An 18618-nucleotide genomic window follows, 5' to 3' on the forward strand; every position below is an offset into this window, starting at 1 on the left:
ATTTTATTTTATTTGTATTTATTTGTACTTATTTTTTTTTCATTTAATTAGTTTTATTTTATTTGTATTTGTTTTATTTATTTATTTATATTTTATTTTTAATTATTTACTTTTATTTATTTTAATTTAATAATTTAGTTTTATTTCATTTTATTAATTGTTTTTATTTTAATTAATTTTTTATTCATTTATTGGTAACACTTTATTTTGATGGTCCATTTGAGTATTAGTAGACTGTCTAGTTAATATATAGTATGTTGATATTGCTCCTTCAACAGACATTTCACTGACAATAAGAAATTTTTCAAGTACATGTCAACTTATACTAACCCTAACCCAACCCCAACCGAACAGTCTACTTTTTATTTTTTATACATTTTTTTTTATATATATATATACATTTTAAGAATTGCCAAGGACAGTTTTTTGATATGACTGTAGCTTCAGTTGTTTAAAACAGTCTTTTGTCAGTATGGTGGGCTTACTCTCATCAAGCTGAATTTGATCAATCTGATGGGAGTGTGTGAAGACGCTCTATAATGAGATGCTGTAGAGGCAGATTGGTCGATTAGTCTGTCAGCTTCAGAAAAACCAATGGGGCTGTTGCGACATGTCACTTTGGCTTAGGGTAACAGCATGTGTGAAAATGTGTGAGTGTGTGTGTGTTCAGGGTGTGGATTGGATCAGTGATGTGTCTTGACCCGCTCTGCTCTGTGTCTTTACCCAGCATCCCCGGCTCTGCGGTGTGTGCGTTTGACATGCAGCAGCTGGCACGTGTGTTTGAGGGCAGATTCAAAGAGCAGAAATCACCAGAATCCATATGGACACCAGTACCTGATGAACTGGTTCCAAGACCCAGGTATCTGTCTGTCCATCAACACATTACACATTCATCCATTCATTCTTCTGCCCATGCCTTTCTTTCTCTCTTTCATCCATGCTTCCTTCCTTCCTTCCTTCCTTCCTTTTTTCTGTCTTCCATCCATCCATCCGTGCATTCTTCCTGCCTTCCTTCCTTCCTTCCTTCTTTTCTTCCTTCTTTCTTTCTTTCTTTCTTTCTTTCTTTCTTTCTTTCTTTCTTTCTTTCTTTCTTTCTTTTCTTTCTTTCTTTCTTTCTTTTTTTCATGCTTCCTTCCTTCTTTCTTTCTTTCATGCTTCCTTCCTTCTTTCTTTTTTCTTTCTTTCTTTCTTTCTTTCTTTCTTTCTTTCTTTCTTTCTTTCTTTCTTTCTTTCTTTTGTTCTTTCTTTCTTTCTTTCAAGCTTCATTCCTTCATTCCTTCCTTCTTTCTTTCTTTCTTTCTTTCTTTTTTCTTTCTTTCTTTCTTTCTTTCTTTCTTTCTTCCTTTCTTTCTTTCATGCTTCATTCCTTCCTTCCTTCTTTCTTTCTTTCTTTCTTTCTTTCTTTCTTTCTTTCTTTCATGCTTCTTCCATTTTGCTGACTTCCATCCATCCATTCATGCATCCATAGATCCATCCATCCATCCATCCATCCTTCCTTCCTTCCTTACTTTTTTTCTTTCTTTCTTTCTTTCATCCATGCTTCCTTCCTTCCTTTTTTCTGACTTCCATCCATCCATCGTTCCTTCCTTCCTTCTTTCCTTCCTTCCGTCCTTCTTTCTTTCATCCATGCTTCCTTCCTTCCTTTTTTCTGACTTCCATCCATCCATCGTTCCTTCCTTCCTTCCTTCCTTCCTACCTTCTTTCTTTCATCCATGCTTCCTTCACTTTTTCTGTCTTTGATCCATCCATCATCTAACCATCAATCCTTCCATCCATCTATCCATCATTCCTTCTGTCCTTCCTTCCTTACTTCCTTACTTCTTTCTTTCTTTCTTTCTTTCTTTCTTTCTTTCTTTCTTTCTTTCTTTCTTTCATCCATGCTTCCTTCCTTTTTTCTGACTTCCATCAATCTGTCTTTCTTTCTTTCTTTCTTTCTTTCTGTCCTTCATACATTCATCCATTCATCCATGCTTCCTTCCTTCCTTTCTTTCTGTCTTTCATCCATCCATTCTTTCATCCATGCTTCCTTCCTTTCTTTCTGTTTTTCATCCATCCATCAATGCTTCCTTCCTTCCTTTCTGTCTTTTACCCACCCATCCATCAATTGATCCACTATTTTTGTCATCTATCAATCCATTAATGTATCCATCCATGATTTTATCCATCCATCAATTCCTCCATTAATATATTATTTTATCTATAAACCCATCTATTTGTCCATCAATCCATCATGTTATCCATTGATCGGTTTCATCCATCCACCAGTTTATGCATTTATTCATTTATCCATTCATAATTTGTTTCAACAATCCATTCATTCATCCATCCATTAATCCACCAGATAATCAGTTCATCAATTATTTTAAACATAAATCCATTAATCCGCTTATCATTTTTCATCCCTACAGTCTTCTATCAATAATTTAATCCATCCATCTATTTATCCATCAATCATTTTTATCCATCTAACATCCATCCACTCATTTGCCCTTCCTTTCATCCATCAATTGATGTATTTATCCATTAATCCCTTTATAAACATTTTTTAACAATTCATCCCTCCATCAATAATTTTCCATCTGTCTTTCCATCCATCCACCATTTAATCTGTTCATCAATTCATGTATCCACCAATCATTTTCATCTATCTATCTATCTATCTATCTATCTATCTATCTATCTATCTATCTATCTATCTATCTATCTATCTATCTATCTATCTATCTATCTATCTATCTATCTATCTATCTATCTATCTATCTATCTATCTATCTATCTATCTATCGCTCATGCTATCTATCTATCTATCTATCTATCTATCTATCTATCTATCTATCTATCTATCTATCTATCTATCTATCTATCTATCTATCTATCTATCTATCTATCTATCTATCTATCTATCGCTCATGCTATCTATCTATCTATCTATCTATCTATCTATCTATCTATCTATCTATCTATCTATCTATCTATCTATCTATCTATCTATCTATCTATCTATCTATCTATCTATCTATCTATCTATCATCTATCTATCTATCTATCTATCGCTCATGCTATCTATCTATCTATCTATCTATCTATCTATCTATCTATCTATCTATCTATCTATCTATCTATCTATCTATCTATCTATCTATCTATCTATCTATCTATCTATCTATCTATCTATCTATCTATCTATCTATCTATCTATCTATCGCTCATGCTATCTTTCTATCTATCTATCTATCTATCTATCTATCTATCTATCTATCTATCTATCTATCTATCTATCTATCTATCTATCTATCTATCTATCTATCTATCTATCTATCTATCTATCTATCTATCTATCTATCTATCTATCTATCTATCTATCTATCTCATTTTCTTTCTATCTATCTATCTATCTATCTATCTATCTATCTATCTATCTATCTATCTATCTATCTATCTATCTATCTATCTATCTATCTATCTATCTATCTATCTATCTATCTATCTATCTATCTATCTATCTATCTATCTATCTATCTATCTATCTATCTATCTATCTATCTATCTATCTATCTATCGTTCCATCTATCCATCCATCCATCCATTTATCCATCCATTCATCCATCTATCCATCTATCTATTGTTCCATCTATCCATCCATCACCCATCCATCCATTTATTCATCCATCCATCCATCCATCCATCCATCTATCCATCTATCCGTCTGTCTGTCTGTCTGTCTGGATTTTTGTACAGCACATAAAGAAGCATTGCGTTTAGAAATGTTTATATTATATATGTGGATTTGTTACTCTCTAAGGCCTGGAGGATGTGCTGTCCAGGGCTCCAGATTCAGCACCTCCAACACCCTCCCTGACGAAGTGCTTAATTTCATCAAAATCCATCCTCTGATGGACGAAGCGGTTCCTTTGTTAGGACACAGACCCTGGATAGTCAAGACCATGGTCCGGTAAGAAAAAGGAAAACATAACAAAACAAAAAAAGGAAACAGGATACATCAGCAAACCCCAAGATGCTTGTTATATGAAGTGTGTTTCTGAGAGTTGAAAAGGTGAAGCAAAATTTCTCAAGGCCTCCTAAAAGCGGCGCTGCTTAAACAGAAATTGGCTGATATATCAGGAATCAAAGCCAGAGCTCTGCTGTAGAAGGGCTAATGTTTGTAGCTTTTTTACTCAATGGACATAATTCTGCGTTAAAAGCGCTCCTATGGCGTCTCTCAAGGTTAGTGGGGAAAAAATACCTTAGTTAAATTATAAATCTGAACTCTAGAAGTGCTTCCGCAGAGAGCAAATTGCCTGAGGCCTTCAGCCTCAGAGAGTAACCGTAGCAAAACATCTGTGAGCAGAGAAGGAAATCTATCAATAAATCACCTTGCTTTAAAAAAAGATTGAAATGGCCGCTGGGTCCTTTCACTAAAACTAGAGGTAAACAGTCCTGAAGAAGGGTGTTGTTGTTCTGATATATGAGTGAGAAAAAGGTGGACATTTAATTCATTATTAATGTAAAGTTTTTATCTTATTACAGCAAATAAAATGGGTTTTTGTCTTGTTTCTAGTCCAAATATCTGAAAATGTATCAATTAAAATCTTTTTTTCTAGACAAGCAATGAAACTTTTTGCTTTGAAACAAAAAAACATTTATTTTTGACATATTTCTGAAAACAAGACAATAATTTTGGCTTGTCTAAAAAATGCTTCTTGAATTGAGAATTTTGACATATTTGGACTAGAAATAAGACTAAAACTTTAAGAAAGAAAAGTCATTTTTACAGTGATCAGAACAAAACAAAAAAATAAATAAAAAATGGCGCATCACAAAAATTTGTACAGCTTGGAGAAAAAATAAAAGTAAAAAAAAAGTAAATTAAAATGAAAAGTAGGTGTGGGTCAGCAGATGACTACTTGCTAACTTTAATCTAAATAAGCCCTTTTTACACCTATTTATGTTATATATCTCAACAGAGAGAGAAATTACAAATCTAATCTGTCATGTTGCCTTTTAATTATTATTTTTTTTTGTATTACAGTTTTTCTCAGTTGCTTTGGTGCATTTCTCACAACACTAGTGCATTTCTGCACAACAGTTAATGCATTTCTCAAAACAATTAGTACAAACTGCAAAACCTAGTTGATAACCTGCAAAAGTGCGTCACATATTTAAAATGGATTGTTCATTCCTCAAAAGCAAGTATTCATGTCAATCAAAGTGTCAGTGTCATCAAAACGAAAAGTCCTGACAAGATAGTCAAATGGCTTTATTATGATTTCATTATGACAGTTTACTCTGTACAATTTTTCAATGCAAAAAAGTCAGATTTTGGTGACACTTCCTAAAAATGCTCAAGACAGCACTATATTTGCACAGCCATTTGAAAACTACAGTAAAGTTAGACATCACTGCATTTAGTAAGGTATCCGAGTACAAGAAACTGATTATGTATGTTTCAAATTTTTACTGCATTTGCTCTCTGCAATTCTAATTTATTCACAGCATTGTGCAAAAGAATAAATACACCCTTATTTACATCAAACAGAAACTCCCTTTGGGTTGAACTTTGCACAACTGTACACAATATTGCAGTACATATTGGAACTGAACCTCCAACATACACAGGTCTGTAAATCATTCATCAAATTGTTCAATTTTAAAGACATTTTCAGGAAAATAAAGATACATTTTTTTTTTATAAAGTTTGCTCAACTGATTTTGACAACAAGTTCAACATTTTTGTATTTTAAGACTCAAGTAATGAAATGAGAACTATTACATTCCACATTTTATATGGACTGACTATTCAGCATTTACAAGTTTAGTTAATTTTGAATGACCTGACATAAGCACATGATAATGTTATAAATGGCAGAAAGTTGTTGGAAAGCAATTGATGCATGTCTGAAAGCATTTGCAATTTGTTGAAAGGAATGAGAAACTGCTACTAGGGTGTGCACAAATGACTAATTGTTTTGAGAAATGCATTAACTGTTGTGCAAATGTAAATAGTGTTGTGAGAAATGCACTAAAGCTGTAACAATTATACAAAATTAATTTAAAGCAAATAGCAGCAGAAGTTAAATCTTATTTATGTTAAGGTTATTGTCAAATAAATGGCATACATGGTTGTGACCCTTGGCACAAAACAAAAAAATTAACCCTACAGTTATAAGAGAATGCTCTCGGAACATACTTGCAGTCTGCCAAAATTCTCTTAAACTTGTAAACAAACCCTTTTCAGTAATGTTAAAGGGAAACTTATTATGCCTCTTTTACATGAGATAAAATAAGTCTCTGATGTCCCTATAATGTGTATGTGAAGTTTCAGCTCAAAATACCAAACAAATGATGTTTTATAACTTTATAACTGAAATCACCCCTTTGGTGACTGTCGGTTTAAATTAAAATGAGATTGTGCTGTTTTCAAAAAAAAAAAAAGCGGAGCTACAAATCCCTGTGTCATCATAGTGGCAGATTCAAAAACAAGACTAGCGTCCTATGCTAATGAGGGAGAGATTGTTACTAATGGGTGGGGCTTTCCCCTTCTGATGACACGTACAAAGGGAGAATGTCAATCATTTGTAGCTCCACCCTATTTCGAGATTTAAAGCGGCAGTCACAAAAATGGCACAATTAGGACCAAAGCCTAAAAGGGTGAGTTTCAAAGAGTTATACAACATTAGTTTCAAGGTATTTTGAGTTTAAATTTCACATACACACTCTATAGAGACATCAGAGACTTATTTTAAATCTTGTAAAAACTGGCATAATATCTTCATTTTAATATTATGTTGTATGGAGTGCTTTCAGACATGCTTTTTACATCTATAGGATCTCCACAGGGTTGCGTGCAGTCCTCAATTCTTTTTAAATTGTACACAAATTAATTTCGTAGCTCTAAGGACAATTGCCATATAATCAAATATGCTCATACTCATGAGTTTTTTTTCTTTGTTAACAAATACAGATTGTAATGACAGCGATAATCATAATTCGTTTTTAAAGTGGTGCAAAGAATCTGAACTACAACTGAAAGTAACACAAATAAAAGAGATGGTAATTGATTTTAGAAAAAAAAACGCCTCAGAGGTACAAGATGGGTTTGGAAAACAAGTTGAAAGGGTACGAGAATAAAAGTATCTTGGTACAATCTTTGATACCACATTACAGTTCCAGCAGAACTCAGAAGCTGTTGCCAAGAAAGTACGTCAGAGAATGTATGTTTTTTTTTTTTTACCTATATTGAGATTATATTAAGCTTTTCTTTTTTATGCTGGTTCTCCTCATTTTCCGTTAGAGACAAAAATCATCTTTGAAACTTGGTTTCTAGATTATTGGTTTACCTGTGCTGAGTCTAGCAGAGTTATATAAAAAAAATGATAAGGAGAATTCAAAGTGTGATAGGAGATGATTCCCTATCTCTGAAGCCTTTTTTATTCTGTTGCCCTCTGGAAGAAGGTTTAGAAGTATGGAGCTAATAATATTCCAAAACAATCTAAATTTCAGGTATGGAACTAAAAATATGCCAAAACAATCTGAATTTGAATTGTGTTCCTTTGAATTATTGACAATTTTAATTTAATAAACCAGAATTTTTATATGCCGTCGAAAATTGTTTTTAATTTTAAATTTCATAACTTGAATTTTATACATATATATAACTTGAATGTTGAACATCTAAAATTTAAGAAATTTGAATTTTTTGAGGCAGAATTTTTTTCACAGAGGTATTTTCAAACTTCAGATGTTTTGTGTTCTGAATTCACAGACTGCAGAAATCCAGTATATACTGTAAAAATACAGTTTCAAATTGTCAAGATGAAGAAATTCAGATCATAAAATTCAATATCCTAAAATTCTAAACCAGAAATTCAGATCATGAAATTCAGATTCCTCAGAAAGTAGGTCAGTGCTAATCTACAAGGAAGAGTAGACGATTAATATATATCCTTCCTATTTTTTTAGTACTATTTACAAAGTTATTATAAAGCAGGCCTCTATTTTTTTTATGCATTGTTTATAAGTGATTTGTCTTTTTATGTGCTTGATGTATCATGAAATGCTACTGCTCTAATTTAATTGGCCCTGGTGGGATTAATAAAGTTGTTAAACTTAAACTTATGCTGTTTAAATGTGCTATATTAATAGGCAACTGCCAATAGCTGAAAATATACTTTTCTATCAATATGTAATGTAATGAAATGTGTATTTATAAAGCTCATTTAGGCTGCGTTTACACTAGTGCGTTTTAGTTTTAAAATGGCGTTTTAGATCAAAAACGATCCGCGTCCACATTAGCGTTTTACCTAGCGACTCTGAACATATCTCCGTCCACACTACGCCACCAAAAACGTATATCACATGACCATTCACGCACTCTGGGCATGCGCGTTCCAGTATAAACAGAAAGCATGCGTCTCGCTCTGCATTTGGTTATTGTTAGTCAACAAACGCCGGTTGAACAATGAACGCGATGGCAAAGAAAGCAAGAGAGGTATTTTTGTGGACACACGACAAGGTCGAGTTGTTACTAAACGTATCAAATGAATAACTGCACAATGGCGCCTAAAACAGACAATAGTGCAAACAACGCTCCCATTTCTGTGCCCATGTTGTTGTTTACAGTACTGTCTTCCGGTAGCGTTAAAGCCATGTGTTATAGTCATGTGATAGAGGCTTGACGAATAAGGGAAGGAGAAAGTGACGAAGGCAATGAAACAAAAGCCCCAATCAGGTAGCGAATCTCAGCAGTCCCTCCTCGGTTTTCAGATGTTTCCGTTTTTCCTCATCCACACTAAGACGGAGCAGCAGCGTTTCAGAATGAAAACGGCCTCTCCAGCGTTTTCAAAACGCTCCATTTTCGCCGCTCGAGAACTCCGGCGTAGTGCAGATGGATAACGTAACCATAACAAAACGTATGCATTTTAAAATGAAAACGCATTAGTGTAAACGGGGCCTTATTGTGTATGGCCATACACCCAAAGCGCTTCACAATTATGAGGGGGGGTCTCTCCACACCACCACCAGTGTGCAGCATCCACTTGAATGATGCGACGGCAGCCATAGGACAACGGCGCCAGTGCGCTCAACACACACTAGCTATTTGGTGGAGTGGAGAGACAGTGATAGAGCCAATTCGATGAATGGGGATGATTGGGAGGCTAGGATTATGAGTGCCAATTGAGGGACTTTGGCCAGGACACCGGGGTTAAATCCCTACTCTATATTTGTCTTTCATTATATTGATGTTGCAACTGTGTTTTTATAGAAGCAATAAGCATCTGCTTAACTGTGCGTGTTATTTTGCTCATTTTGAAGGTACCAGTTGAACACTATGGTGGTGGACACCGAGGCAGGCCCTCATCGCAATCGTACTGTGGTTTTCCTCGGTTCTACTAGGGGAACCGTCCTTAAGTTCCTCATCACACCCAGCCCGGAGAACCAATACTCCAATACCAATACATTCCTGGAAGAGCTGGAGGGATACAACCCTGAAAGGTGATGATTAAAATCCAGTTTATCAAGTTTGTGAATTGATGCATTTGTAAGAGGTTTTATAAATTATTATACTGTATTATTTTTCACAGAATTTCCTATTTCTTTTTATTGTAACCTCTTAAGATTATTATTATTATTCAGTTTTTATTATTTCATATTCTTGTATTTGTGAACGTGGTGTAACTGAGAACGTGATTGGCTTAGATAGAGTATGTTTCCAGCATTTGCCAATCAAAGGAAGAGTATTGCAAGTGTTCATGCACAAGCACAGTCAGTGGCACACACAAATGACCAGGAGTCAGAACGATAGCAAACGCAACATGTTCAAAGGTAGCATTTGCAAACTGGAAATATAAGCACTACTTTTCCCTCGTTGAGGTTGAAGGCAAGAATGTTTATGTATCATGCAACTTATACCCAGGAAAAAAAGAGACAGTAATTCTAATCTAATGAAGCACCTCACGTTGTCACATGCCGCCACAAAATTACTGGCTAGGCTACGCAGGTGATAACGTGAGATCTGCTAGCAAACGAGGAGATGAAGGCACAAGGTTAAAGCAAATTAAAGTACATTTTTCTCCACCGCAAACATTTATTACTTAAATATAATTAAACTAAATAAAATCTAGATATATAGATGAGGACATGCTGCTTTTGTTTCTCACACTGTTCCACAACACCATTAAAATAGCGTAGATTAGTGTACAGTGTTTCATATGTATAGTCATTTGACAAATTAAATTTGTTTTAAATTAACGCAATAGTTACTTTTAGTTATTTTTATAATGATGTTACTAACTCAGTTACTATTTGTAAGAGGTAACCAATGACTATAACTAATTACTCTTTAAAGTATTGTGCCCAACACTTTATTTTATGTTAAAGACAATAAAAATAGAATATTCTTTGCCATAAAAGTGAAATTTCTACACATAAGAGCCTGAAATTTAGAATAAAATTTCAGATGCCACTTAGAGGTTTTTGTATCTCAACTCTTTAATTTTGGGTTACTATTCCTTTAAGTTTTTTTATTTATTTATTTATTTTTTATTTGGATGAACTTTATCACTTTAAAAGTCATGCACTTAAATTAAAATCTATGGGCTTTATTTTAACGATTGAGGCACAACATTCAGGGCTTTATCATACACCCGGCGCAAGTGTTGTTTTCTAATTTCATCTCGGCGCAAGTCGTTTTGATGTGTTGCACCACGCTGTTTAAATAGCAAATGCATTTGCTCTCAAATGTGCACCCATAGGCGTTCTGGTCTAAAAAAGGAGGTGTGTTGAGACGCATTGCTGGGGTGTTGCTATTTTGAGAATCTAGACTATTCAATAGACCAGATCAAAGCAGGTCTATAGTCCAGCACAGAGTGCATTATTAGTGCGCCTTGTTTACACATTGCTTTGAACACACAGGATGTAGAGCAATACGCAAATATCTTTTCATATGAAAAATAATTAAAGGATTTTTGCACTTAACAAACTAAATTAATCATGTATAAGCTTATAAGCTTAGTCTGTGCGTACAACACGTTTCCCTAGCCACGAGAGTGAAAGTGAGAGTAAAGAATGAGGAGGCTCATCTCTCATTCTCGCGCTGCAGATGGTCTGTTTAACTGTTTTCTCTCTAGTGAAACGCTCAGTTTTTACACTTACAAAGGCTGTCATGTAAATAGCAAATGCGCTATAGCATGACACAACTGACTCTTAAAGGGAATAGGAGATGAGACTCGGATTGGTTTATTCTCATAACACACCCATAACTCATTAAGAGAATAAACTCAACCCTATTAAACCATGTGCCATGGCGCAAAGCAGATTTTTTCATCCTTAAAATAGAAAAAGTGGATTCTGACACACCCTTAATACTTTTGCGCCCTGCGCTTTGGACTTTGCACATTGATCATCAAAATAGAGCCCCTAAAGTGCATGGTGCAAAAGCATTAAGGGCATATACGCCATGCATGGTCTAACAGGGTTGTGCTTATTCTCTTAATGAATTATGGGTGTTTTGAGAATAAACCAGTCAGAGTCTCAACTCACATTCCCTTTAAGCGCCAGTTGCGTCACGCCATGGCGCATTTGCTATTTACATGGCGGACTTTGCAAGCAGAAAAATGAAGGCTTTACTAGCGAGAAAACAGATAAACAGACCATCTGCAGTGTGAGGATAAAGAATGAGCCTCCTCCATTCGGCATCTTTACTTTCTCTTTACTTTTATTCTTTACTCTTTTACTTTCGTGTTTAGGGAAATGGTGTTGTACGCACTCAATTGAAGACATCCTTTAGCCTACATATTTAATTTAGTTTGTTAAGCGCAAAGATTTGTTTCAAAACTATTAAAGGACTACACAATATCATTATACCTAAATGACGTCCGAAATGAGGCAGGTATTTATACGGAAGAATCACATCCCTGCACAATCCATTTCAGTTACTCAAAATAGCAATAACAATGCGCCTTAACACACTATATAGACCAGCAAGCCCATGAACTCACAAAGTGGCGCAAATGGATTAGCTATTTAAACAACGTGGCGCAAAACTGGAAAATTAGAGTTGCGCTGGTCTGAAAATTGCAACAAATCACGCCAAACACGCCTTGCTCCTTATTGCACAGGGTGTATGATAGGGCCCCAAGTTGTGTCCAAAAAAAGATGAAAGCCTATTAGTAGACAAGACATGCTTTCAGACATTGTGTTCAACATTGTATACCTTGATGACATCCTGCCACCCTGATAAGAAAGCTCATTTCAGAAATCCAGCGCAGACTTTACAAACGAAAGAGAAAGGGAGATGGAGTTGGGTTTTTTGTCCTTTAATCTCCTTCCAGACTTAATTTATTTCCTTAAATCCATTTTTTTATCAAGCCGTTTGCTGCAGTTGTTGACGTTTAGCTCCGGATTAAAACCTTTCGCAGTGTCAGAGCGCCAGAGATATTCACTATCAAATGTAGCGGGAGAAAGAAATCCACAAACAAACACTGGAAAAACATCCTCACAAGCACAGAGGTGTAAAGCAACAGCGTTTCTGATTATTTTGTGTGTGTGTGTGTGTGTGTGTGTGTGTGTGCATGTTGGCGTGTCGGATTTTTGTTTGTCTGCGTTTGTTTTGTGTGTGTGTTTTGTGTGTGTGTTTATTTTGTTTGTCTGTGTATGTTGTTGTTTAATTGTGTTTGTGTGTGTGTTTGCATGTTGTTGTTTGCGTGTGTGTTTTGTGTGTGTGTTTTGTGTATGAGTGTTTGTGTGTGTGTGTGTGTGCGTGTGTCTGTGTGTGTGCATGTGTCTATGTGTTTTGTGTAAGTGTGTGTTTATTTTGTTTGTGTGTGTGTTGTTTCTTGCTTGTTTGTGTGTGTGTATGTGTGTTTTGTGTGTGTGTTTGTATCTTGTTGTTTGCATGTGTGTTTTGTCTGAGTGTTGTGTGTGTGTGTGTGCTTTGAGTATGTGTGTTTGTGCGTGCATGTGCGTGTGTCTGTACGTGTGTGTGTGTGTACGTGTGTGTGTGTGTACGTGTGTGTGTATTCGGAGCGTATGGTGCTCTGATGGATGAAAACATGGCTGGGGTTTTGAAGATGAAAGCAGTACCTGTCTGGAGGAAGAACAGTGAGGTTCAGAGAGATGCATGCTGGGAGATGAAGGCGAGTTGTGTGGTGGTGGAGATAAGGCTCGCAGCAGGACACACACACACACCTGAAACAAAGAGATCAGTGTGTGTCTGCTTGACCTTTTATCCTGCCTCAGGTGTTCACTGGATGACATCCAAAACTCTGGCTCAACTTCTCCTAATGCGTCTCATTCGTCTGGCTGCTATGATCAGTGTTCAGATTGTATGTCTGATATCTGCTGGGGAGTTTCCCTGACGTCATTTCCTCAGAGATGTTTTAGTAATGTAATGCCTTATTAGCAGCTTAAAAGTTAACGCATGTTGGAAACACAGCTCTGATTGAGTCTCCTTTAGTCTGCAGTTTTTTCTCTGTTTGGAATGTTTGCCCTTATTTTTCCTACAGTCACGTACAGTAGAACAAGCACTGAAGATTAATGAAGAGGGAGAGAGAATTCAGCCCACACACAAAAAAACATTTTAGCTGCTTGTTCATACTACTTATCTAAAATGATCTGACACATCACAATCCTTGAGGTTTTTTTGGGACAACTTGGGAAGTTTATTTATAAACTAATTTCGAGAGGATCACATGCTTATGATTGTCCACAGCTGGTCCCTCATTAGCTAATGCATGATTCACCAATCAGACGATTCCTAACTCACTATAATTAACCAGAGCGGAACAAAGTGAAACGGACGGGTGAGGAGGGAGATTGGTAAAATGAGGATCAAATTTCAGAGGTTCCGGGTCCGGCGTGTTGCGGCACAAATTAAGCCTGCCCGAGATCTACCTGAAATCAAACTCCCCTCCTGCCCTGCTAACGGGAGAGAGCCCAGGGCTCGATGATCTCCTGAGTTCAGGGCTCTCCCAGGACAGCATGCCAAACAAGCTTTATTATCAATCATCAGCTAAGGGTGAACTCTTGAAAATTGATTTATGTTCAATCCACTTAAATTTGTAAAAATTTATTAAAGGTGCAGTGTGTAAGTTTGGCACCCAGTGGTTGAACTAGGTATTGCACTCCTAGATAAAAACAAACGCAAGCACAGGTTGCCAGATTGAAGACAGGAGTGAGTGATTTAAACAGTGGTCTAACTAAAAGAAACGACACACGATAGAAGGAATATTCTCCATATTAAAAGGAGTTTTTGTCCTAACACCTGAAATTTATATTTTAGCTTCTATTTCTTACAGATGAACAACAGAAAACTTTGACAATGATTACCTCAGGTACACCTCATGTGCTTTATTCAATTCAGCTTTATTTGTATAGCGCTTTTACAATGTAGATTGTGTCAAAGCAGCTTCACATAAATGGTCATAGTAACTGGAACAGTGTGGTTCAGGTTTTAGTGTTTAAGTTCAGTTCAGTTTAGCTCGGTTCAGTGTGATTTAATCATTACTGAGAGTTCAAACACTGAAGAGCAAATTCATCGATGCGTAGTTCTACCAATCCTGAACCATGCGAGGCAGTGGCGACAGCGGAGAGGGAAAAAAAACTTCACCTGATGGGAGTGAAGAAAAAAAACCTTGAGGGAACCAGACTCAGTTGGGCACGACCATTTTAATTTCTCCGCTGGCCAAAAGTCTTGTGCAGAGCTTCATTCGCCTTGGTTTAGGCTGTGTGAAATGCTAATAATGTGAGTTTGAATGTCGTTTTACATGACATATATTGCAATACTACTGAATACTACTGAAAGCAGCAGCAAATAGTTCACACTTCAGATCTTGAAAATAACATAAACCCTTGGAAATTGAACTTTAGAACTAAACACAAACAAGTGATTCAGCATGTACATTTAATAATGTTAATTAAATAGATTATAAACCACCATGTCATGAGTGAGTGCATATTCTGCGCTTCTGAATGGCTGTGTTTAAATTTCTGTAGTGTTTTGTCTCTTGCAAACAGACAAATTGCTTATCACTGTAAATCTCGTCACGAAGCGTGTTGTTCGGACAATGTAACCTGCTCACCTAATGTTTACGCTTGTAATATTTATTTTATTTGCTAATGAATAACCTCATGTGGATTTCTGAATCTGTGTCTCATTTAGGAGTCTGCTACTGTCCACTGGATGTCGCATTTCGGTCATGGACGCATACTTTGAGAGCCTAAGTTATGAGGTCACAAAGTTTAGTACAATGTTAAGTCAATGGCAATTTTCCGGGTCAGTTTTTGGAAAACTGTAAGTCGGATCAGTTGGAGAAGATATAGCAACTTAATTCAGTACAGTTTGGAATTTTTGAAGTTAGTTTGGTGGTTGTAGCATGAACGGTCTAGGAGGAGATGCGTTCTTAAAATAGTCTTAGAAGAAGACGGAAGAAGATTAATAAGTTCATGTAGTATAACAGCAAGTTGGCTTTCTCAAGCCACCATAATACCCTTAGTAGTGATTGGCTAATCTATCTGTGTGTGAAATGTCAGAGTGTGAGAATTTGTTTGCGCTGCTGTTGAGTTTGGGTGGTCAGACTGTATTTTAATGAGTGTGTTGTAGGATGTGTTGAGCTGTAAAAGTGCACGTGTGGTTGTATTGATGGTTTTGATGTGTATGTGTGTGTCTGTAGATGTGGTGATGACTCTGCGCAGGCGATGCAGCCGCTCTCTCTGACCTTGGACAAACCCAGTCACACGCTCCTGCTGGCCTTCCACTCGTGTGTGGTGCGAGTGCCTGTCGCTCGCTGCCACCTGCACTCCAGATGCATGAAGTAAGAGCACACACACACACACACACACACATGCATACAGTTGAAATCAGAATTATTTGCCCTCCTGTATATTTTCCCCTAATTTCTGTTTAACAGGGAGATTTTTAACACATTTTTTAAACAAAGTAGTTTTAATAACTCATTTCTAATAACTGATTTATTTTATCTTTGCCATGATGACAGTCAATAATATTTGACTAGATATTTTTCAAGACACTAGTATTCAGCTTAATGTGACATTTAAAGGCTTAAATAGGTTAATTTAGCAAGTTAGGGTTATTAGTCAATGTATAACAATGGATTGTTCTGTAAACAATCGAAAACAAATATTGCTTAAGGTGGCCAATAATATTGACCTTAAAATAGTTGGAGTAAATTAAAACTGTTTTTATTCTAGCCGAAATAAAACAAATAAGACTTTCTTTAAAATACTGCAGAAAAACTAATTGCTCTAATTAAGCAATTATTGGGCAAATATTTGAAGAAGAAAAAAAAATTATAATTTTGACTTCAATTGTACATGCTGGGTTTCCATCAGCATTATGAAGTATCATTGAAAAAACGATGAGAATTGCAAATTTGGAATAAAAGTCCCTTAATTCGCAAAGGAAACATTTTTATGCTTGCTTGATGTGTTTTGGACTTGTGTGAAAAAGATTTAATGTGAATAACAGGAGATGGAAATGCATTTGGCAAACATTACACCCACATGACTAATCAGCAGACTCATTTACTCTTGCTTTGTTTACTGTTGGTTGCTAGGTAACCAATACTACAGCCAGCCACTTTAACAATTCGATGTAAACACAAAGGGTGCGAATTATACGAATGGGGGGAGAGGGTTGTTAATGTTAGTTTATATAATATGCCTCAGTGAACCAAATGTATATATTTGATTAAATTGTTGATAAAACGTGTTAACGTTTTCAGTGTTTTGATGGAAATCGATTGCCAGTTGTGCTCAATTACATTTTTTAAAGTTGAACAAACAGTGACAAGTTTGCATTCCTGTTCCAATATGTGGATGACCACACACTTATTTATTATTTCACTGTTTAACTTCCATGTGCAAGCAAGTGTATAACCAAATACAAACTAGTTACATGTCGATACAAACACCGATTTTACAAGAAAATTGGTTTGTGGACACTTACATTGCTTGTCAGTGCTGTAGATCATCCGGTTTCAGACTGATGAATATGTTGCCATACAGACTGATGATGCATTTAAAATGGTAGGAAACATTATAGTGTATATTTAAATAATCTATCGTTTTAATTATTAACTTTATTTAGGATACAGAGAGAAGAAAACTATTCCTTAACTATTTAAAAGGCTGAGACGTCCCTGAAATTCGCACTCTGGAAACACCTAATTAAAACTTTGCAATGATTTGCTTCAGATGCAATCCTGGCTATATGTTTTACTAGCCAGTGCAACATATGTCATTTTCATTGACTTTAACGTATGAATTATTTAAAGTTGGAAATTATTATCGTACTAAATAATGAACTGAAATAAAATAAATACAAACTCTAGACATACAGTATTTTACTATAAAATGATTTTTTATTAGTTGATCATCTGATAAAAGTGTCAAAAATACATTGAGTTACTAACACAAATAAATAAAATCGAAATATAAATGGAAAAAATACAAAATAATTATGAGCAGTAATCATTACTATAATTATGAATGAGCAATATCCCACAGTAACAGTGTGATATGGCTGTATTCACCTTATTCTCCGCCAACGAGCGGGCGCTGCCATTTGAATCTTTTTGTCTCGCGACTTCCGGTCACATTCACTTCCATTCATTTTTTGACATTAAAAACTGCTCGTTACGCTGCTTGATGTTGCAATTTGATATTTTCTTATTATATTATTCTACTTGGTCTGTGTAGTCATACAAAAATTTGTTTGTAGAGCAAGTAGTTTGACCATTTTCTGCCGTTTATTATTCCTAGTCATTTCTCCCATAGGCGACTGAATCGGAAGTTCTAAGACAATCGCGAAAGGTCAATATCAGCACTGGTGTGGTGTGCCTTAGTGTCCCATTAGTGATGATATACAGCCATATCGCACTGCTATGAGTGTGATATTGCGTTTATACAACAGTTTGACGGCATAATCGTGTATATAACAAAGAAAATCAAACACGAAGAGTCTCAAAACCCTTTTGTATGAGGAACTACTTTCTTCCACCTTTCATTCGCATTTGCTGACATGAGAACTGCAGAAACCGTTGCTTCACCAACATCCCTTTAGCGCTAGTACTTGAATGATTCTCTGGCGTAATGTCTAAAGTGATGACAAAACAGGTTACTCACATTTTAAAGTAATAAGGCTGAACAGCATGAAATGCCATCAGTCTACAGAGATTTCCCAGTGTTTCTCTGTTGCATTCGGGATATCACAATAATTATCCGTGAAAAAGCCAAAGCAAACACTAGCAGATTACTATGGTATAAATACAGCACTACAACATACGAAAGAGAGAGATCGACTTAAAATGTTACTTACCTGTTTTATAATGATTTGATCAGCTGTAGTTAGAAATTAATTTTGTTCTCTAAGGACTTATTATGTGGTCTCTTTCGCCATTTTGTGGCACAACCATCTTTGCTCTGCTCAGTATAACAGGCAGATGGCCGTCCGAAATTATAAATATTCAAAATAGGCACTATCTTTATAAGTAAACTGCATAGTTTTCATCTAAACAAATACATTCTCACCTCAGAAAGCCTCAAAAGTACATTATGTTGCCCAACAGCTGCAATATTTATCAAACTGTTGTGAGTTTATTG

General features: G+C 35.8%; 2 protein-coding genes across 14 annotated transcripts in view; one reads left to right on the forward strand and one right to left on the reverse strand.

Annotated features, from left to right (window-relative positions):
* The window catches only part of sema6ba (sema domain, transmembrane domain (TM), and cytoplasmic domain, (semaphorin) 6Ba), a 282900-nt gene that overhangs the window by 238509 nt on the left and 25773 nt on the right, over window positions 1-18618 (forward strand). For all 13 annotated transcript variants that reach the window (XR_012388324.1, XR_012388326.1, XM_073919106.1 and 10 more), the window contains 4 exon segments: window positions 728-859; window positions 3803-3952; window positions 9313-9492; window positions 15669-15809. Coding sequence is in view for 11 of the 13 variants with exons in the window: in XM_073919106.1 (XP_073775207.1) it covers window positions 728-859; window positions 3803-3952; window positions 9313-9492; window positions 15669-15809 (603 nt within the window). In the remaining 2 variants the exon portion in view is untranslated.
* cactin overlaps window positions 1-18618 on the reverse strand; it is a 475834-nt gene that overhangs the window by 146264 nt on the left and 310952 nt on the right. The window lies entirely within an intron of this gene.

This window comes from Danio rerio, chromosome 2 (genome assembly GCF_049306965.1).
Source record: "Danio rerio strain Tuebingen ecotype United States chromosome 2, GRCz12tu, whole genome shotgun sequence".
NCBI lineage: Eukaryota > Metazoa > Chordata > Actinopteri > Cypriniformes > Danionidae > Danio > Danio rerio.